The sequence below is a fragment of the Physella acuta genome, unplaced genomic scaffold (genome assembly GCF_028476545.2).
Source record: "Physella acuta isolate Inbredline_101_S28 unplaced genomic scaffold, ASM2847654v3 ptg000007l, whole genome shotgun sequence".
NCBI lineage: Eukaryota > Metazoa > Mollusca > Gastropoda > Physidae > Physella > Physella acuta.
Window position 1 is genome coordinate 563,435 of NW_026731527.1, and position 24,215 is coordinate 587,649.

General features: G+C 33.9%; 1 protein-coding gene across 1 annotated transcript; it reads left to right on the plus strand.

Annotated features, from left to right (window-relative positions):
* Positions 1-15,790: 15,790 nt before the first annotated feature.
* LOC131947178 (uncharacterized) lies at positions 15,791-20,173 on the plus strand. The gene is made up of 3 exons (XM_059308353.1): positions 15,791-15,858; positions 18,266-18,408; positions 19,525-20,173. Exons 2-3 carry the CDS (start codon positions 18,266-18,268, stop codon positions 19,991-19,993), a joined length of 612 nt encoding a protein of 203 aa, XP_059164336.1. The 5' UTR covers positions 15,791-15,858; the 3' UTR covers positions 19,994-20,173.
* The last annotated feature ends 4,042 nt before the right edge of the window (positions 20,174-24,215 follow it).

A 24,215-nucleotide genomic window follows, 5' to 3' on the forward strand; every position in this document is an offset into this window, starting at 1 on the left:
TTAGTTAATATGAACAACGTGTGGGTTATAATATGCCTTTTCTAGTAATTTTTTTCTTTAAAGGATTCACGTTCTCTGAAGATGATTGGTGGGTTGAAGTTAGTCAATTTGCTTTTTGTGTTAGTATCCACGTTTTTACTTTCTTTTTACTTTCTCGTATACAGAATATAGAGAAAGTATTGTAATCGTGCACAAAAATCACATGACAATTTGACAGTTTTCACGGCTTTCCACCGCAGTACTTCATCACAGCCGGAGTATAGAGGACTTATTTTAATCGGACAAAAATGATAAATCCAGATATATCAAAATTTTGGCGTTTTATGCGTAATCCAGTCGGAAAAACTGAACTTTGCAATTATGTCCGTTTGTCTCTGTGTGTGTGTGAGTGTGTGTGTGTGTGTGTGCGTAAACACGATAACTTGAGTACCATCAACTTTTCAGCAATTTCTGATAACCGGAAGTGGAACTTATTCTACTTATAGTTTTTTAAAAGCTTATACCTTGAGTAATGTTTCACATAGACAAACGACATTTCACATATAAGTAAAAGATCTAATTTTCTGCCTTCGATTAAATTTTGAGTAATTTCTTTTGAACGGAAGTAGTAATTTATGCTATTTCCAATTTCTCAAAAAACTCATGTGAACTTATAAAGTACTAATAATATTCCGCACAATTATACACATTTTGTTTTGGGTTCACTTGGTGTGCAATTATTTTTTCTACGATATTCTATTCTATTTTAAAACGTTTAAGTAATTAAAAATGGATTAACAATAATGTTTACATCTCGAAATGCCATCCCCTGTAGTGTTAAATACGAATATTCGAGAAAGTTTAGGGTAGATCACCCCCGGTTTATTTATGAAGTAGAAGGCGAAATATTGGTGCAGAAATAACAATCTAAATTTAGACAAAAGTAGTAGCACTTTTATTGGTTTTTTCAACGTAGGGGCTTTTAATATCTTCATTGTTGTTTTGGTTTCTTTTTTCACTGCGATTTATTTTAAATTTTAGGTCCGTTTGATCTACATGATTTACGCATTTCTGAAAGCACATTTTTCATTTGAGTCTTTTAAAAAATGAAAACTATGTATGTCTCTTTTATTTTAAGTTACTTAACTGTATAGTTACCAAACTTTACAATAGTTTGTTTTATTTATTTTAGTTATATATTTGCGCATCTTTATATTTGTACAGACTAGATTCAGCAAAGATGGCGCAGATCCTAGTTTTTATTTCCACTCTACTCGGAATTTTTCATCTATCTTTTTGCTCTGCTGCTGTTATGAAAATGAGTTCTTTGACGTTATTTTTTAGTGACCAAACATTTGGGCAGTAAGTTTATTATTAACCCATATGCATAATGAACTGAAAAAAAAAAATTACTTACATGTACATAAAAATATATTGTTTTCCTTAAAATATATTCAAATGAGTTAAAATGTTGTGTAATAACATCTAAGATTACATTAAGTTGATCTAGGGAAAATTTGTGTTCCCCAGATTCACCGATTGCCTAACAAATTTGTACAAAGAATGCTCAGTCACGTTGCGATATAACAATATTAAGGGGACACGTGGAAATGTGAGTGCTGTTGAGCCAATTGGAGATCAAGATCCGAGTTCTAGTAAAGTTGTGTACGGTTGTATGAGACCCATACCTCCCTTTTATCAAGAGGAATTGAGTAGTGGTCAGTTTTCTTGCCATCGTTACGAATTTTACAGTTGTGCTGGGTTTAATAGTTCGTGTAGCAACACTCAAATGTTTATACACTGGGATTTTACTACAGAATATTTAATTAGTGAACAAATTAAAAACTGTTCTATTGTTTGTTTTCAGTTGAAATTTTTATTTGCGTATGAAAAATTATCCTCCAAACCAGACAGTACAACAACACAAAATCAAATAATAGAAAGTACATCCAAAGCTAATCAAATATTAGACAGCACATCCAAAGCTAATCAAATACTAGACAGTACAACCAAAGCTAATCAAATACTAGACAGTACTACCAAAGCTAACCAAATAATAGATAGTACTACCAAGGCTAATCAAATAATAGACAGTACTAACAAAGCTGATAAAATAAGAATACGTACAACAGCACGGCCTCCTATTTTAGACATAGAAAATATTGATCCTAATCACCCAGATAATGAGTTGAACGATCCGCAACAGGATGCAACACAAACACCACCCAAGACAACACCATCAAGCACAGGCAGTGGTTCAGTACTGACCATATCTCTCAGTGTTGCGGGCGGGTGCAGTTTTGTTGCTGTAGGAACCATTATTGGAATATTCATTCGCAGGAAATATAATGATAGGAACAATTCGGGAAACAGAAACAAATCTATTAGTTTGTCGGGTTTACGTAATTCAATGGAGAGTAGTACTGATATTTTTGAGGGGTCGGAATAGTAAGAAAATAAATCCCGGCTTGTTGCATCAAACTAGTACAAGCAATTTAGAGACGATAGTACAAAATTTGCAGTAAACGTCTTTGTCAAATTTAATTGTAAAGCATGTTGATGACAACCGTAGCCAGAATTAAAAAAAAAAATATTGCTAGATATCTTAGGAGTCGCTTACTGACACAAACACAGAAACAAGAACCCAAATATTCGCAGCGAAAGAAACCCCAAACACTTATTCGGATGTCAAAATTAGCTCTAATCCTCAATACACAAAAAACCGGATCAAGCCTTAGCCAACTAAGCCATGACGAATATTATTTTAAACAGTAGGTAATTCCCCAATTGGAACACATGTTTTACAACTGACTACATTTTTAAGAAAAATTACAAAAATACAATTTGGTCGTATAAACAAGTAAAATGTCTCAGTATTGCTGTTAATTTTAATACGATTACGTCTGGAATCAACTGTCTGTTGGTTCTTGCATTTTAAAATACTACATAGCCTATATATGCCAAATAAAAAAAAATATCAAAATTTTATATTATTATCACATATTTATAAAACCAGTTCACAATTATTTAACCACTCTAATTGTAGGTTTTGAATATTAAAAAAACCAAACAAAGTAGTCACCGTGCTATCAAGGTAGAATGTACACATAGTGCTGTTGTGTTTGCTGGCCCAACCCACTACATAATTCTTGAGTTACATTTATTTCTATTGTACATGGGATGATTTATACATCTGCTGTGGTCAAGCATTAGTTATAATTTGAATACAAATACATTTATAAAGTAATTACTTTTCCATTTGCTGTAAATGATTTTGTAAATACAATGTATCGTTTGCTTTATGAGGTATCAATTACTTTCTTTTGGTGCAACCTTGTATATCTATTTAAATGTGCATTATGCTTTATCAAGACATGATTATAAAAAAATAACTCTAATTACAAATGTGAACATAAATTACATGTGTGTCTTATTCCAATAGAATTTGTTATTTGATAGGTAATAACCGCTTTTAAGAAACATATTACATTACAATCATATTGTTTTAATGTTTACATAAAATACAATTGCATATTGATTTTAGATGGCTTATTTTTGTTGAAATGTAGATTGTGGTAAGCCATAAGTGATTTTTAAAGAGTGTGTACATCATTATTGATTATGTATTATGTACTTTATTGAACCGTGTATTGATAACACGCAGCGGATACATGAATATTACTTATTATGGATTAATGGGGATTAAAATATAAAATTTGCAAATCTTTATATTTTTTTAATTCAGGTGTAAATGTGTGTGTGTCTTGGCGAAATAGTGTGTAACCATTGGGTTGGGGTGGGGGGGGGGGGAAGGGGGTGAGACGATAGAAGGTTGTGCAGTAGATAATATATTGTTATGTATGTTTCACTCCTGCTACAAATTGTATAAAGGACTAATTGACACAAACAATATTATTCGGCCTAAATTTGAGTTAAAATCTTGAAAAGGGAACAAAATCAGATTATGTTATGAGACACAAAAATAGTGTTAACTCCTTTAAGTATAATGTATAATGAACTGAAACCACATGCATTATTTAATTATCAAATATTTGCATTAAAAACAAACGAACGCCAGGATGTTATTCTTAGACCCTCAACGGTGGAAATTCAATTATTATTGATAAACACACAGACACACAGACACACACATATATATATATATATATATATATATATATATATATATATATATATATATATATATATATATATATATATATATATATATATATATTCATCGCTTTTTCTTAGATTATATAATCGCAGATAGCACTTAATACAGAGCCCTTAAGTACTGCCATTCAATGATTTGCTGAATGTTACCTATCACATTAGTATCTCACGAAAAACAAATTAAATATTTTCAACGCCAAAAAAAAATTCACGGAAAATCGAGCATCTCGTTCGAAATATGATGAATACTGTGTAAGAACGAGGATGTATGACTAACCCAATACATGGGTTGGTGAATGTTTGTGCAGGTGGAGTATGGAGTGACTCAGACATTTCCTTCCGAGCCTCTTAAAAAGGGATTGTTATGTACTGAACCGTATTAAGTTATTAGTAGTAGTGAAGTAAAGTTCCCTTTTCATACCTGACGGTCTACAGGGCAAGTGAAGTAGAGTTCACTTGTTTCTGTAACCTCGGCATATAAAGATATTGTGTCGGTCAGCACTATGCCCAGCCGCATTTACTTTCGCTAACGTGAGTTAGGTACCCATCATAGTTGGGTGGACTCAGGTGTACCGACTTGAACTCGGATTCGAACTCGAGACTTACGGTTTAGCAGTCAAGCTCTCTACCGCTAGACCACTCCGTAACATAAGTTAGTATGTTATTAAAGGTTTTCATTTAGCTTGCTCAGTTTGTACGCAAGTGGCTCCGCAAATATCAAAATATTAATTTAATCAATTTCCCATTCTCCGATTGAGCTGAAATTTGGCACTGTGGTCGTGCATTTTTTTAAATTTCTGATTTTAAAAAAAATATAATAAAAGTCTTTTTTCGTAAACTGTTATTTATTTTCGTGAAATTTGTTTAACCAAATAGAATCCAGGACTCATCAGAGCAGAACGGTCAAGGATGAATTACGAGCTCTCGGTAAATCTGTCTCGCTCTTCTTTCATGCTATTAATTGTTGAATTAATTCTTATGAAAACATGTATATTATGTTAATAAAGAACGATTTCTCAAAAAAATATTATGTACACCTGAATTAAACGGGCAACAAAAAAAATGCTTGTAGTTAATCTATGTATATTGTTTTAAGCGTGTGAAATGGTTGTTGGAAAGCATACATAGAAGCGTACATGTTTTTCTCTACTTCAGATATGCATTGTTCTAATTACTGAATTAAGACAGGTAGTTGGCATTAAGGAGAGCTAGTGCAACCCTATACAACTTGAGTTGAGGACGGTATCGTGTCAAATGGTAAAGCGTTTGGCTTCTTACCTGAAAGTTTCGAGTTCGAATCCGGGTTCATTTCCGTAGAACGTCCCTTAGTCCAACCAGCTCTGCTGGGTATAGATATAAAGAGCAATTTACTAACATTTATAAGCAGTTTGAAATTTTTACTTCGCCTGTGGCCCAATTCGACCTACTTTCAAGCGGCCTTGAGTTAACCTGGTTATTGTGAAATTGTTGTTTACACATAAAGTGCACGGTGAAACAAACAAAAAACCCACAATCTTTGATTTAATCTTTTAGTTTTTTTTTTGTAACCCTTACTTCGTAGAATATTAAAGTCAGTTCGACGGTAGTTTTGATGTGAAGAGCTTTACTCTCGTTTTCACATAATCCTCACATAAAAAGGTAAATAGGTTAATATTTTACAACTTCTTCTTTTTCTTTTCGTCTGCTTTGTTATTATTTGGCTTTATTATTTATTTAACTAGTTTCTTATGCTTACAAGGAAGTAATGCTATTATTATATATTTTATCCTAACATTATTTCAAAACTGGTTTTCTAATTATAAGTCTTCCCTACAAGATGGTTAAAACCATACATTTCGTCCCACTCGTTCCTAAAAGACAAAGTATCTTTCAGAAACAATCACTAATCCTTAAACAACACACATTTGTGTTATGCGGAGACTATTATTAATGTATCATCATAATATCTTAGATTTCTGTCACACATACACCACATACTCTTAACACTCTTTTCGCAAGGAATTATTTTTAGCAGTAACACGCTGACATTGACTACATTGTATTACATTTTTAATCCTCACTAGATTAAACACCTAAATCTATTTATTGTATAAAACGTTTTGTCTATATTATGATGATGGTTTATATCTTATTCAACAAAAACACATCGCAAGATATTGGTAAAATGTATTGAGAAAGTAAAATAGCGAAATACCAAACATTAAGACGTGAAGATAAAATTTCTGGATCCAGCTTTTAAACCTCACTTTAATAGTGATTAAATCTTGCATATTAAGTATAATATTTCAGCCTGACGTAGAACTATGAAGTTGAACGAAACTTTCACTGTGACGGCTACCAGAGCTCAAGTTTACCCTACCCAAGTCTTCATCCTCGCCATAGCTGCTGCGGCTATTCTGGTTTTTGTTACGTGTTTCAACCGTCTGTCTAAACAACTCACGGTCTTTTTATGTGCATTAGAGATCGTTATTCTCTGGGAGATACTTGAAATTCAAGACTGTGAAATAAAAGATGTACGCAGTTAATCGAAGTAAGTTAATTATTAAAACTGCGTTGGTTATGTAACACAAATATACCCTTATATACATAAGCTTAAGTTATTACAATATGCCTTTTATGCAAATTATATTTAAATCTGTTTAAGTGGACACGAATATTGTATATTTAAAAAATATTCCACTTTTTAAATAATTAATTTACGAGAAGGCTATTTAATACTACTTATTGTTATATCAATTTATATGTCATTTTTAGTCGGCAATGATTCTATTTTCTCTAGACGATAGTAGATTAAGGTTCTTGTAATCTTGTTTTCTAGAGCAGGGTCTCCAAACTACGACCCGGGGGCCGGATGCGGCCCGCGATGTCCATTCAAGCGGCCCGCGGAGATCTTTTTGTCCACGAAAAAAAAACGTTTGTTGGTGATGGCCGAGGAACTTTGCCAGAAAAATCAAAGATATGTCCGGAAGAAACTGGCCCCCGAACTGAAATTTAATAGTTAATGCGGCCCTCGGACTGAAAAGTTTGGAGACCCCTGGTCTAGAGAGACAAGACGTGTCGGAATGTAATTTTAATAAAACAATAGACATCAGTTACCGTAAAAACAAATCATAAAACTTTTTCCTGCCTCCACCATAATTTTTGAGGGTAAGTATAAACATTCACGGAATAATGAGGCTGATGTGTTCTGATGAATGTATTTGCTAAATATATCTAGGTCTCAATCGGCATAAGAACATCTATTGGCCTACATACTTGTATTTACTGAGTTATTTATCATAGTTCTTGATTTGTTCGGCAAATTACACTTATACAATTATATAATGCCATTACATTACTTTTTTTCCAGAACATGAACATTGTCTTGTATAAGTGAATAAAAATCTGCCAATCTAATGACAAAAGTATAAAGATATGGGAAGAAGAATGCGGCATGTACAAAGTATTAGACAAACAGACATCGCGACTCCCATAAAATGTTATGGCGATTCTCAGAGGGTTAATCTGAACACATGTAAAGCTTTTGCAAGAAACAATGTATATGTACGCATACAACATATTGATTGCAAGCTATTTTAAAACAACATAAACATATGGATGAAGGACTAACATAATTGTACATAAATTGTACATAATTGTACATATTGATTGCAAGCCAGGGGCGGAACTACAGTGCCGCCAGACCCCGCAATGCGGGGGGGCCCAGACCGAATGGGGGCCCAAAAATCCCAGCTAAATTATTTAAAAAAAAAATTAAAATAAAAAATTTAAAAAAAAAAAAAAAAAAAAATAGGTGGAGGTCGAGTTATCTTTCTTCTACAGTTACAAAAAAAACACGATAGTCGGCAAACGTCTTTGAAAAAAATGTACAGACTATAGCTCGAGAGACCGCCAGACATATAGACAACTTCAAAGACGCAGGGGCGGAACTACAGTGCCGCCAGACACCGCAATGCGGGGGAGGGGGGCAGACCGATTGGGGGCCCAAAAATCCTGGCTAAATTATTTAAAAAAAAAATGTAAAAAAAAAAATTAAAACAAAAAAAAAAGTAAAAATTTTTTTTTTAAATTAGGTGGAGGTCGAGTTATCTTTCTTCTACAGTTACAAAAAAAACACGATAGTCGGCAAACGTCTTTGAAAAAAATGTACAGACTATAGCTCGAGAGACCGCCAGACATATAGACAACTTCAAAGACGCAGGGGCGGAACTACAGTGCCGCCAGACACCGCAATGCGGGGGAGGGGGGCAGACCGATTGGGGGCCCAAAAAATCCTGGCTAAATTATTTAAAAAAAAAAATGTAAAAAAAAAATAAAACAAAAAAAAAATTAAATTTTTTTTAAAAAATTAGGTGGAGGTCTAGTTATCTTTCTTCTACAGTTTCAAAAAACACGATAGTCGGCAAACGTCTTTGAAAAAAATGTACAGAATATAGCTCGAGAGACCGCCAGACATATAGACAACTTCAAAGACGTAGCCTACCTTTTTACTTTTAGTGATGTCGATTAGGAGAACAAAAAAGGATTGTTATATTGTTTACATTATTAAATATATATATATATATATATATATATATATATGATTGTGTGTTTAAACTACTGGCCTGGACTCTACAAAAAATATAATTATTTATTTCGATGTCATACATTTATAATTGCGTTCATTTTTACTTTAACAACTGTATCAATAAACTTTTGAAAGTTTAAGTTATCTCCCTTTAGCGAAGCATCTGAAGTTTTTGCCGGCACGCTTTGAAATCAGGCTGGGGAAATGTTGCGGCGACTATTCTGGTCTTCTAGACTACCGGAAAAAGTCGGCACTATTGATGTAGATGTTTATCGGCACTTTCTAGTCCCCTTCCCTTGAACCTTCCCAACTCTCACCCCTCCCCCCTCACCCCCCTCTCACCCCTACCCCTCACCTCTACCCCTCACCACACCCTTACTCTTACAATAAGATGTAATGCATAGATTAACGAACCGTCTATGAACTACTGAACTGTAAACTGACCACTTCTGCACATTTTGTTAAAGACACTAGTCAGTAGTTGTTCATTTACCTGATGAAGTATTTTGTTGACGAGTCTAATTCACACAACAAGGAAGGTAAGGCTCGTCTTTATATTATTAATTGTTTTATAATTAGTACACGTATTAATTGAACATTAGTTATTAACACTAAATACATTAAAGTTAATCAAATTTAGGATACAATGATCTAGCTTTTAAGCCTAAAAACAACCAAAAGATCTATATCACCTTTGAATGTATTAATGTTTAATTTCATGTTTAGCCCGTAACGGGGAGGGGTTATATTCGGTTATAATATGGGTGGGTCTTTGGCAGTGTTTCTTCCATACTTTTTTCTTTGGGGGTGGGGGGGGGGGCACTTGAAATTTTCGGAGGGGGGGGGGGGGTTCGGACCGCACCGGGTGACACCATTTAGGGGGGTGACACCAAGGCAAAAAATAGCAAAATATATAGAGAAAAACTCGAGGGGGGGGGTACAAATCGAAAGTTTGAGGGGGGGTGCAAATCGAAAACTTGAGGGGGGGGGGTGCAAATCGAAAACTTGAGGGGGGGGGGGTGCAAATCGAAAATTTGAAAATTTGAAAGTTTGTCCCTGGGAAGGGTCTCTATGGCTCTGGGGGGGGGGGGGGGGGGGGGGTGACACCATTAAGTGCCGCACCGGGTGATACCCGACCTCGCTACGCCACTGCACCTGATATATATATATATATACATATATATATATATATATATATATATATATATATATATATATATATATATATATATATATATATATATATATATATATATATATATATATATATATACATACATATATATACATATATATACATATAGAGATATATATATATAGGGGCCTAAAAAAGTTTTTTGCGGGGGGGCCATTTTTTTCTAGTTCCGCCACTGTTGCAAGCTATTGAAAAGAACATAAAGATATGGATGAAGGACTAACATAATTGTACATGAACCCAGAGACGGTCTACATACTTGAACCCGGACTCGAACCCGGATTAACAGTACAGCTTTCTACCGCTAGGCCACACCCATCCCCCCTGTGAGTTAGATCAAAATCACGCATACAATGTAACGTGTGATTTACATCTCTATTAAATCATGACTGCCAATTTAGCACCACTTCAAAACCAACACCCACAAAATAGACGTTCATCAGTTCAACTGGTGGGTTGGGTATTGCTAATGATAACTAACCTAAATGTCTTGAGTTTGGTTACCCGGACGCATGACGCTCATTAGCAACAAATCTAGGAAAGAAAACTCAAACATCGAATGCTAGCAGAGTGTTTTTGGACGGACAAAACAAATGATAGTAAACTCTGGAAGAAAGAACATCATTATAATATATATTGCTATTTTTAACAAATTACTTTTCAGTAACGTCCTTTATACTGTGGGGCTTTCCATACTCGTCACGCGAAATAAACTTGTCTAAAAATAGCACAAGTTGTGCCGATAGTTAATGAAGCGTGATACTCCGTATTGACATAGCAAACAGGGATCTATTTAAATCTAAATGTTGAGAATAGTTCTAACAAGGGTTTTAGTGTGATGCTATTTATATCGTGAAGTCAGCAGTCATTAGGATGTAGAATCAGAACATCTTTTATATCTGCCATGATAAGCAGATGTAAGTCTTTAATGTTTAGCAAGGCTACTAGATAGTACATTTCTGTAGATTGCAGGGTAAGTAAGAATCTATTTTTTGTAATAATTTTTAAATTTAGTTTTGTCCAACCGTTATCGCTAGTATATTTTCATACAACGTAAATCATTATTAAATTGTTTATATATACGTTACAAGTTTTTGCTTTCTATTTTCATCTTTTTGCATGATTTAAATTTATTTCTCCATAACTTCATAACACATTCAATACTTACTTTCAATATATATAACAATATATATAACAATATATATAACAATATATATATATATATAAATATATATATATATATATATATATATATATATATATATATATATATATATATATATTCTATATGTCAATGCATCAATGAATATATAATCTACAACATCATTATTTTCATAAGCTAATACAAAACACAGAAAAACCTATATTATATCGTATGCACACTATTAAGTCAGAATTATTTTTTTACGCTGGGAAAACAGTTTGTATGTATTTAAGCGTTGTATAACTTAACTAGGTCATCTCAATGTAGTTTCTTAACATTTTCAGTACCTGGTGCAGTAGAGTTATGGAGTACTTCATCCGTCCTCTCACATTGTTTTATTTGGCGTCATTGTCTCAAGCACATCTGATGCGCATTTGTTCTAAAGATATTTACTTTAATGACAGCAGTTTTAATGAGTAAGTATTGGATAATTAACATGATGCAATCGTTTATTTAGATTGGATTTATAAAAATTTCAAAAAAGTAGATTTACACTACACTAATAAAATGATAAATTTCACCTTCTTTTCCAGTTTTATTGACTGTCTGTCCAATAAAAACATACAATGTATAGTCAATTACAAGTATGCTAATTCAATTTGGGCTATCGGCTATGTCTGCGAAGTCAAAAATATATCATCTCAAGATATAATATTCAAACCAGTTGTTTATAGATGCAGATGCAGTAATGAATTCAGGGTTCATCAAAATGATGTACACGACCAAATCTTATGTGAAACTGTTTCTGCTTACACTTGTCAAGAGAACACTAATACTCACAATATATATTTTGCTGCTATACTTTGGAACTCATCTTCTGATTATTTACTCAGTAACCTTGTTCGTAACTGTTCTACTGCATGTAATAACTCGGCAAATGTAACTCTATACACGAAATCTATCTCATATGATACACAAATGATGTATAGAGAATCAGGTCCAGGAGGTGATATTTTTTCTAAAGCAGACACAACACCCATCTACAAAACGTACTCTACATCAACAGAACAAAATATTCTGCCAACAAAACCTAATGCAACTCAATCTTTAAATACAACAGAACTTACAACTACTAGTAACTCTGAAGGTATAAGCACATCTAAAGTAATTGGTATCACAGTTAGCTTGGTTTTAGTCCTTGCAATTTGTATTATTCTTATATTTTACATCCGGAGAAGACACACAAGAATTAGACATACGATCAAAATGTCTCAAACAGTTGTGAATCCTGGCATTGGCATGCAAGATAATGAAACGAAGTCTGCCTGTAGAAGAAACAACCACATTCAAAATGAAGTGGATTATTCGACTGTTTACGAAAAAGAGGATAACTACCAGAGCGTGTGTCAAATGAAGAATTCAGTAGTAGATAGTGTTATGTTTGGAAATCAACAAATCGGTCATGGAGGTACTAGAGAAATTGTCAGTTCGTATGTCAACATGATAGGTATCAATACAAGACCTGGTAGTACGAAGAACAATATAAAAGACACATACGACGAAGAGCAACATCGTTCACACTCAAAACTAGAGTCTTCTTACTCTTTAGATAGTCTTACATTTGGAGCTTCATGTCAAGAAGCACTTAATTACGGATACGATAGTTCTAAGGAAAGTGTTTCTGTGGATAAGACAATGGGAGTATCTCCTGGTTACAATCTCATTAGAGATGAATTAGGCTACACCAAAATAATGAAAAATGTAAAATCAAGACAAGTTTAAAAATGAAATTTTAAATTATTTTATTTTTATTTTATAAAACCAAGAGTTGTATTAAATATGACGTGTTTGGGCCAAATTAACTCAACCGCGAATAATCGCTTAATTATTTGATAGGCCCAATAAATATTTTATAAAGCAGGTACATTTATTTAAATAAAAAAGGTTATAATAATCTGACTGTTATAATTTTGTTGGACGTTACTAAAGATTGATTGTAAATAATGTTTTCTTTTTAATATTTTCCGGTAACTTTAAAAAAAACAATCAACAATGTTATTGTTTGTTACAGAACGTGAAAAGGAAAAAAAAAGGTTAAACTATAACTGAGTCATATGATTTTCCGGTTAGGCTTGATTAAAATGCATCGAAATGTAGCTTTAAACTAATAAAAAAAAATAGTTTATAGTTCTCTGGATTTGCAACTTCCATAACATTGATTCTAAAAGATTTAAGATTCTTAATAATTTTAGGCTTAAATTATTATCATAATTTTTTTTACATTCGCTTTCATAGCAAAATCTAATAAAACATCATTTATATCAATGTCAAAATTAATGTGCAATGATTCTCGTCAACTTGGAAATGTTTTTTTTTTGTTTCTTGAATTACATTACTGATGTTATGGATGTATTCATACTAAATTAGTAGTTTAATGTATTACGGATTACGTTGTAGTATGCGAATCAGAGATATTACGGCTTGCGGATATATTTGTCTAAGTTCAACATAAGTCTGATAATTAAATAAACGTTTGTGTTTTTTTTTCTTGTTGCTTGATTTAATTTTTTTTATATTGTTGTGATGGTGTTTTTAACATTCTAATTCTTAGTTAGAAAACAATGAACACAACATTTAACCAGATCGAACTCATCAAGACTTCCTAATGTGCAGAATTTTGGTGATACAAATAGTTTAGCTCAGCTCAAAATGTTTTTTACTGGACCCGCTTTATTTGAATTTAAAAGCTCGAAAGTAGAGCTTAGAAATTATTTTAAATTTACAAACATACAAACATACACAACGCATGTTTATTATTTATTTATTGATAGTCGGGATACACAAACTCACACACAAACAAAACTCACACCTATGCGTATATACTCTCACAAGCACAAGCACAAACACACACTCACTCCCTAAAATACATAATTTACAAGTTTTTCCAACCTTGCTTCTTTTTACAAACGGAATTTTCTTTCTGAACTAACTGTTAAAAGTTTAAAACTTCCGATGAGCACTTGAGTTTCAGGGGGCGGGTGGGTTTTGGAGACAGTATACAATATCTATACATGTTATAAATTGTTTCTGATTATACGACGGGAGGGTAGGAAAAGAGTGGTGGGCAGTGGACGCGTACAAAAATATCTGGTACAAGTTCATTCTATTTAAGACAAAGACTGACTTGACGGCTCCCGGTCAAAAACCCCCTGGACATAAACCCCCTGGACATAAACCCCCTGGACATAAACCCCCCGACATAAACCCCCTGGACAAAACCCCCCGCGACATAAACCCCCTGGACAAACCCCCCCCCCCCCGCGACATAACCCCCCCCCCCCCCGGATAATAACCCCCGGACTGAGGTTTATATAAAGAAATAATAACGATGATGTGAATAAAAAAATAAAAAAAATTACATTAAAATAATTTTATTTTTTACGACTAAGAAAATAGTTTCTACGTAAAAAAATGCTATTCGAGATCAAGGAGTGACCTTAGTTGCTTTTGATCAAAGATCGGGCACCGACAACACCGTAAATATAGGTCATCCACATGGTCATCAAAAGGTAGGATGTTTTTGTTTTGAACATAAAGACAACCTTAGGTTATTGGAGGTTAATCAGCACTGGTTTATGGATGGTACAACTACAGGACTCTGGCCTTCAACAACTCTACCAAGTTGATAGTGAATTTGCTCTCATGCTCAGAATGCTACCTGCGTTGGTTTTTGTTCCTATTGAACACATTAGTTATGCCTTTGAAAAATTATTGGAAATTTTCATCCAAAGAAGCACTGCCAATTGCAAACTATTTCGAGGACTACTATATTGGCAGGCCACAACGTCGATGTCGGAGACAGCCTATGTTTCCACTTGATATGTGGAACATGCACACACGTGCAGAAGACCATATGCCAAAAACAAACAACTCAGTTGAAGGATGGCACAGAAGTTTCCAGTCGAATATTGGATGCTGCCACCGAAATATTTGGAAATTCATTGACTTTATTAAAAAGGAACAATCTTTCCAAGAGGTTTATTGTACACAGATGAATTCAGGTAACTGTTTACCAAAACAGAAAAACAAAATATTGATAGCAGCGCTCGAATTTTAACTGTTGTTAAAAAATTAAATGAGTCCGCCATTATTGAGAATTTGCGAGGCATCGCTCACAATCTGTCTTTTTAAAGTTATAAAAAAAATAAAACAGTTTTTTCTAATGTTTTTTTTTTGTATTTATATATTAATTTTGGTTCTCATCATCTTTAGTTTTTCCTAATATAAACCTCAATTGGGGGGTTTTTGTCCAGGGGATTATATCGGGGGGGGGGGGGGGGGGTGTCCAGGGTGTTTATGTCGGGTGGTTTTTGTCCAGGGGGGTTTTGTCCAGGGTTTTTTTTGACCGGACACCGACTTAACATACAAAAGCGAGGGTGTATTTAATCATGTGACCATTAACATTACAGATTACCTTCCATCCCCCGAACTTTGATTAAAGTAAAACGTACCCTAAAGTAAACTGTTAACGCTAGTATTCGGAGCAACGCTTGACTGATACATTAGCAGCGTTAACATCATTCTACCTGCATCTCGCTGTGTCAACACTACGGCAGGTAACTTTGTTCAGTACCGACTCAACGTACACGGATGTCGTGTGACTAACGTTGCCTCGGTTTCAATCTAGGTTCTCAATTTTAATGTGTGCGACACAACAGAGACTCCGAAGAAATGTTTATTTCAAAATAAGACTAACACGGTGTTAACAATAAATTACTAGACAGATTTTCATTAAAGGTAATTGTTCAATCATCATTTTTTTTTGTTTTCTAATATAATGTAAGTATATTTAATTAAGCAACAAAAAATAAAAAACAAAAAAAAAACAACAAAAAAAACAAAAAAAAACCCACCAACTTACACCTTAAATGACAAGCTCATATTTATTTAATCATTTATGATAAGTTTATTATAAATTAAATTACAACGGATAATGCGGTGGTTAAATAAATAATGTTCTCTCGCAATAATTTCTACTTCTCATGTGTTTGACTCTTGCGCACAGCACACATTTTGAAAACTGATTTTGTTAGCACATACGGTTAGCTAGAAAAAATCTTACAATTACAGTCCAGAAAAAAAAATGTTATTTTTGTCCAAATCTAAAATGTTTTTTGTCATTATTGAGTTAATGATTTCTTTTAATAAGTTTCAGTATAGTTCATATTTTATGAGTTTATATATTTTAATACTAGTCTTCGTTTGTTGTGCATAAGTACATTTGCCATTACAAAGCAACACACTAGCTTCGACTTTCGTGTAAAATGTATTTTTAAAAATGTAATCCTTAAGTTGAAAAAGAAAAAAAAATTCAGCCAATCAGAGCAGCGGCTTACGGATACATACAGTATTTATTTTAGATTTTTTTCTCCGGGGGAAAAGCGCGATGTGAATTTTAGGGGAGTGGGTTGCTGAATAATATGTTCAAGAGGTGGGATGGGGTGGGGGTAGGGGGTTGGGGCAGGCGTGCTAAAAATGTATTTACTATATAACTATGTATTTTTCACCCCCCCCCCAACAACGAAGATACTTGAAATAAACTATGAACACACCTGCAGGTTTTACCTTACTCTGCCTGCATCCTATGTGTCAATACTATACTAATTGTATTTTTATCCGTTTCAACTTCGATCATCAATTTACAACACAGACTATTATAATTATATTATATTTAATTCAATATGAGAATAGATCTGGCTTTCACTATAAAGTGACCATAGTGATACTAATCAAAGGTAATTGTTCAAACGTTATTTTATTATTTTAAAATCATGTAAGGAAATTTATAAACAAACAGTAGACGCTTGATCACGAGGGAGATTGTATGATTTCAGAAGTCCTGAGAATAACATCCAGGGTAGATAAGAGTCATATGACGGTGACGGCAACTAGACTAGCAGAGTAAACTACACAATCAAACAACTGTTGCATTACTAGAAGAGTAAATTACACAATCAAACAACTGTTGCATTACTAGCAGAGTAAACTACACAATCAAACAACTGCTGCATTACTAGCAGAGTAAACTACACAATCAAACAACTACTGCCTCACTAGCAGAGTAGACTACACAATCAAACAACTGATGCATTACTAGCAGAGTAAACTACACAATCAAACAACTGTTGCATTACTAGCAGATTAAACTACACAATCAAACAACTACTGCCTTATAGTCATAATTATATTTGAAATATTATCCACTAACTTAAAACGATGCACAAGTTATTGGCTTTCGAGAAACTGGAAGTAGAGTAAGTACGGCTTCTTACTACAAGAAATCATTCGCAAATTAAAGCAGAACTACAAATTTGATAACATACTTATATATAAAATTTCGTCAACATATTGTCAGGTTATAGTGTTTACAGACAAACAAACATACATAAGTTAAATTGCAAAACGTCAAAATTTGTTAAAGTTTCGGTTTAGATTTTGCACTATTACTATTCTTCCTCTATTCTTCTTTATTCTTCCTCTATACTTCGTATGCAAGAAAGTAGAAATAATATAACGTAAAAAAGAGTGTCGAGTTTAAAAAAAATACAGATAAAATAAAGTTAAACTAATAATTGTTATTTATTCGACCCGACTGTACGATTGTTAACATTCGGGGTGACTTTTAGCTCACCAGAATGGTGGAGGTGGAGGCGGTAGCTATATGCCTAAAGATCGAAGGAGTAACAGCGTACGTTTACGTGGTCTCCATGAAGAGAATTATATATACGAGCCGACCCGCGGCGTATCACACGCCGCTATTTAGTTTTATTTTCTACTTTTCAGTAATTCATAACTTGTGAATCCGGCAGTACCAATGCTGCTACTGAAAATATTTGCTTTAAATCCCCCTTTCCTCCAACCCCCCCCCCCCCCATCCGTGAAAGCAGCCTCCCCTTCGTTACCTCCCCTAAATTTAAAATAATTTCAAACTTAATTATCTGCCCCTAATAGGCGTCACTAAACCCGGCTCTACGACCATGCATATAGATTATCCCGTATACGTTGTATTCATTGTATACACACAGCCCACACTGCATTCTATCTCATAACATGTGTCTAGCTTCAGTCCCGCGCCATCTCTCAACACTGTCAAACCTCAACATCAAACTTGTGCATGTATCACAAACCCGTCTCGACCTTACAGATGATAACCCTGTCACTGCTCACCTTGACCTTGGCCACAGTGTCCGGTGGCCCGAGTTGGAACTTCACCAGTCCTCCGGCCACTAAACACGACACGAAACAAGAAAAATTGAACTACACGCTGGACAATGATGGATTCAATGCGTGAGTAGAACCACTTCTTAGTTTGAAAAGCGCCCTATTTAAATCAACTCACAGCTGTTCTACCACATCTTCAAGTCGAATGTAAAGTATAATTGTATACACCTCACTAAACGTGGGATTGATAGCTGGGAGGTATCTCACATAAACTTTATCGAATAGTCTTAAATAACAGTCCGAGCGATGGCAACTTTCGAGCTATAAGCATGCTTTTTAAATCAGTTTTTAAATACGTGAAATTTTTCAAAAAACAACGTGTGTATAATAGTACGGAAAATTAGTATTTTTTTACGAATAATGTAATTAATATTCAAAGAGTTAATAGTTTATTTAATTAAGTAACACATTGACTTTAAGTCTTGACCTACGTAAAAAGTTCAAATAACTCGATCTCGTAGTAATGTTTAATGTTTAGATCGCATTTTAATTTAAAAAAGGTGTATTTATATAACGGCGTGCTGCATGTTTCGTTATTTATTCTTAGAGTGATTTGAATAGAACTACATTAAAACAAGTCGTGGTGTACTTTAACGACCGTACAGCTTGCCGTAACTACGTATTTTTATGCTAGGTGTAATGGTATACTTGTTATTAAATTAAGATGTACCATTAAAACATTTTACCCTGTCCACCTAATCACATTGCTGGTACTATAGGTCTTTTATTTAAACACGGGCTATTAGCTTAAAATTATTTCAGTTTACTATTTGCTAAACCGAAAGTCCCGTAAAGTTGACTTTCAGTTTATTCTTAGCTAAAAAGTACCGAGTACGAAACCCTGGGCAGATGAGGCTCGATAGCACGGGACAGAGTTCTTTTAGGAGAGAAAACTCCGAAAAACAAAGAACTACTGTCTTGTAGTTTGTGGTTGAAAAGAAAGTCGAAAAAATAAAAGCAGGCTAAAATCTGAATCAACGGCCTATATGGCGCATAACAAGTTGACACGTAATACTTACATGTGTTGGAGGGAATCTAGTTTAATAATACAATTAAGAACGAATTAGAAGAACTCATACATTTTCATTATTACAAGTTTTAATGTAATTTTAACGTTTATTTGGTAGTACTAATATATAAAGCAAACGACAATATACACCAATTGTTTTTCTCTTGTTTTAGGATCATCAATGCACTGAACAACGATATCACCTTGACGAAATTTCGGCTCATACCTCCGAAAATGACACTGACCTACTCCGATGCCCTAATTCCATATCATAGTTGGATCAAGCCTTGTGCGCCCAAACCAGGTCAAAACCTACTGGACTGTTCGAGCTACACTGATCCGTATGCCACTTGCTTCTTATTTGTTGACCTTCCATGCAAGGCGAAACCAGGTCATTCCAGATGGGAAGCGAACATGCTAATGGACATCACAGTTAAGAAAGAAACACACTCAAACAACTCTATCTTTACTATAGACGACTGTCGGGTTTTCTGCTTGGATATAGGCTATTACGATGAGGATATGTATAACGGCGGGAATGGTATTTCTTACGAGATTACTGGGATTATAGCTGCAATCGTCGTGAAAGCCGGCTTTTGGGTGATTGCAGGTGGGATCTATATTTGCTATAGAAGGACATAAGGACTTCATATTATCTAGCAGGAGTTTTATAGTGTCCCACCAAGCAAGCCTGTACTGACGATTTGTTCCGTTTATAAATACTTCCACTTGCCCAGTTTTATTTAATAAAGTCGGTGTTTAGATTGTAATTTAAAACCATTTATTTTATGAGGAAATTACGTCTATGCTTTTATTAAAGAAAGAAAATTAGGTTTATTTTCTAGTTAGTGCATTTAAATGCTGGTAATTAGAAAGTTTTTTGCACTAGTTTTATTTTCAATTTTTTTTTTAGTAATTTGTTTTAACTGAAGTTGACACCACATAGGCTATGACTATAACAATTTGCGTTAAAATTTGATAAGTAGCTTTTAATCTCTAAAAGAAAACTTCCTGCACCTTTTTAGTCCAGGATCGATGCTCAGGAAAAACATACCCACACCTAAAACAGAAGTAACCGCCGACGGCAAACTAATAATGCGATCGCTAGTATTTAATCTTGTTATTTTCCGTTTTATTTTTTAATAAATGCCTAATTAGATAATAATCTAAACATTCTTTCATTCCTATCGGATACGAACGTAACTGGAAATCGAATGCATTAGAAATTGGTCCACCCACATCTCAAGTCAGTACCTGGCTCACGTTAGGGAAAGTAAAGGCGTCTGGTCCTAGTGCAGACCACACTATCTTTTCATATGCTGCGTTCACTGATACACATGCACTGTTATCACTTAACGCATGAACAGTTACTTGCAGTTTAAAATTTGTAGACCCGGCCTTTAGTCCGATTTGACCTACTATCAAGCGGCCTTCAGTTCACCTGGTTTGATTGTATCAGGCGTGAATTTCCGGCTGTGGTATTTCACAATTCAAAAGAAAACATACACACACATACGCGCGCACACGCACACACACACACACAATGAAAATAAAAAAAAAACAACAGGACCCTCTACAAATGTGTGATAACCATTAAAAATATCCGCGCCTGGTTATTGTGAAATTGTTGTTTATGAAAGAAGTGGGCCTATTTTAGAGGAGGGAAAACCACAACATTTTATTTAATTTTTCAGTTGTTTTATTTACTTCATGCCTAACTTACTAGATTCAGTCAGACAGTTGCTTTGGTCTGTAAAACTGAAGTTACGTTTTACTGTTCATCACAAATACGGTAATTATTATATGTGTGGGTGATTTGTTACTTTAACTTAATGTTTACAAAACTAGCTGCTTATGCTTAAAGGAAAGTTATTGATGTGTAGGCCTATATATGCCTATATTTGATAATAATTTTTTTCTAAAACTAATTATATTTTATTATGATAAGTAACATGACTATACTCTTTGATTTGACTTAATAATTTACATAACTACCAATGTACAAATGTAATCTAATCGCTAACGATTAAAAACAACTCATATGATTTAAAAACCAAATGCTCTGTATTACTTCGACACAGTGTAGACATTGCTGTTGATTGTAACAGTTGAAGTAGAAATCGTTAGTTTATCGTATTTAACTCACCAGGGGCCATCCATAAATGACGTCAGCCTTTTTTACGATTTTTACCTCCCCTCCCTCCCCTCTGTCACACACCATCACAAAAAGCCAGATCACCCCCTTAAATGACATTACACCTCAGCCAACAATCACCGCCCCCTCGAAATTGCAGTTGAATTTTTCTTAAAACATTTTTTCCAAAATCTTGTCTGAACTCGTTCAAAATAGAGTGTTTTAATCAATTCCTATTACACTTTATTACAACAGTTTTCTAAAACGCGAAATAATGCCTAAAACTCGTTTTCAAACATTGATTTTTTTTATAATGCAAAAGTGTGACGTCACACCATCTCAACCCGTCCTTCCCATCAACACACACCGTCACAAAATTACGGACCCCCCCCCTTCCCCCTACGAGTGTGACGTCATTTATGGACGACCCTCCACCCCTAGTTACAAACTTTATTTCGTTTCTTATGTAAATTGTTTAAGCAAATACAAATATATACAATATTTTTATATACCATTTTATATAATCATGTTTTGTCATTATTATTAAGATTGTTGATATATTCAACAGTGAAACTCAATGCTATTAAAATTTCAACGAAAAATAGAAATACAAACCACCAAATATATTAATTTTAGAAGATAATGAAAAGTTTTCTTGAGGCAGTTTCTACAACTCACGTGAACAGATTTGCATCTTTCATTGAAAATATATTATTTCAACCTGACGTAGAACTATGAAGTTGAACGACACTTTCCATGAGGCGGCTACGAGAGCTCAAGTTTACCGCACCCAAATCTTCATCCTCGCCATAACTGCTGCGGCTATTCTGGTTTTTGTGACGTTTTTCAACCGTCTGTCTAAACAAATCACGGTCCTTTTTTGTGTAGCAGAGTTCGTTATTCTCTGGGAGATACTTCAAATTCAAAACCGTGTAATCGAAGATCAAAACCGTTAACTAAGGAATTTTTTAAAACTGTTTGTATGTACATATAACGAGAAACGTATACACACTGAAATTAGAAAAAAATATGTATATTAATAAAAACAAAAATTATTTTTAAAGTGTTCCAACGGTAATTAAAGTCACCAACAGATGTATAGTCATTGACAGCATTAGCGCATTAAAATTGCACACTAAATATTTCAATATGTTACCGGCATATCAGTACGACAACTGCAGCTCTGAGGATTACCTACCTAAATTTTTGGGGAAAAAAATGGCGGTTAGGCATAGTGCTGACTACACTTTCATGCCGAGGTCTCTGAATCAGATGCATTCTACTTCTTCTGCAATAAGTACCCCGAACACAACTCACGTTTGGGAAAAAAAAAATGGCGGTTAGGCATAGTGCTGACTACACTTTCATGCCGGGGTCTCTGAACCAGATGCATTCTAATTCTTCTGCCATAAGTGCCCTGAGCACAAACGGGAAAAGATGATGATCTACTTTAAGTGAAATATATATTTCAATTACTTGAAATATTTTTTTTTATTCATCGTCCTCATTAAGAATTACAACTGCAACGAACATTTTTTTTTAAGGTGTTTTTTTTTTCTTAATGCGATACATTGGTTTTAAAACATAGGAGGAACACTATCAGTTGATGTTGTTTTATGATTAATTGTTTCGTCCATTAAAACTTGCTTACAGTTTTAGTTGATATTTATCTAATAATAAAACGAAGTATAAATTGTATGGTTTTTTAGTTTAATTTTTAATTTTTATTTTTTTTATTACCTAATACAAAGAAAAACAATGCAAATGAGTACATATATGATTTAAAACTTCTCATAATAAACTGATATTTAAAAAAATATCACGATTTGATGGCTATGAAATGGGATATTCCACATACGTCACGCACAAATATCCTTGTCTAGAAATAGAACAAGGTAGTCTAATGATACACGACAAAATGTATTGACACAGCCTAAGGGAATCTATGTAATGTCACATCTTATATGCATTTCAATTGTCTTGCTATATATATATATATATATATATATATATATATATATACATATATATATATATATATATATATATATATATATATATATATATATATATATATATATATATATATATATATTTATTTATTTATATTTCATGATGTCAGAAATTATTAGGATGTAGAATCTGAACATCCTATATATCTGTCATTTTATGCATCGAACCAAATAAGTGTTCAGAGTTTAGTCATGGTCATAGTATTGCATCCGTATAAAGGCCCACTCTTACACATACTCACAAACATAAACTCACACGTACTAGTAAATACTTGCGAATACGTAATCACTTAAAAAAACTTACAAACACAAACATACATGCGGTTCTCTCAACATTGTTCCTATTTTTACAAGTAAGTGATGCAAGACCTATATTTCATAAACTGACAACCCAAAATTAAAACTTCCGATGAGCGCTTGAAACTATTTTTCGTTGGGCGGATACTAATTAGAGTAGAAATTTTACATTATCTATACAAATTATATATACGAGCCGACCCGCGGCGTAACCCGCTATTTAGTTGTTTTATTTTCTACTTTTCAGTAATTCATAATTTGTGAATTCGACAGTACCAATGCTGCCAATAAATATATTTGCTTTAACAGAGGCGTAGCAACCCTTCCCGGCGCCCGGGGCAAACTTTTCGATTTGCACCCCCCACCCTCAAGATTTTGATTTGCATTCCCCCCTAAACTTTCGATTTGCACCCCTTGAACC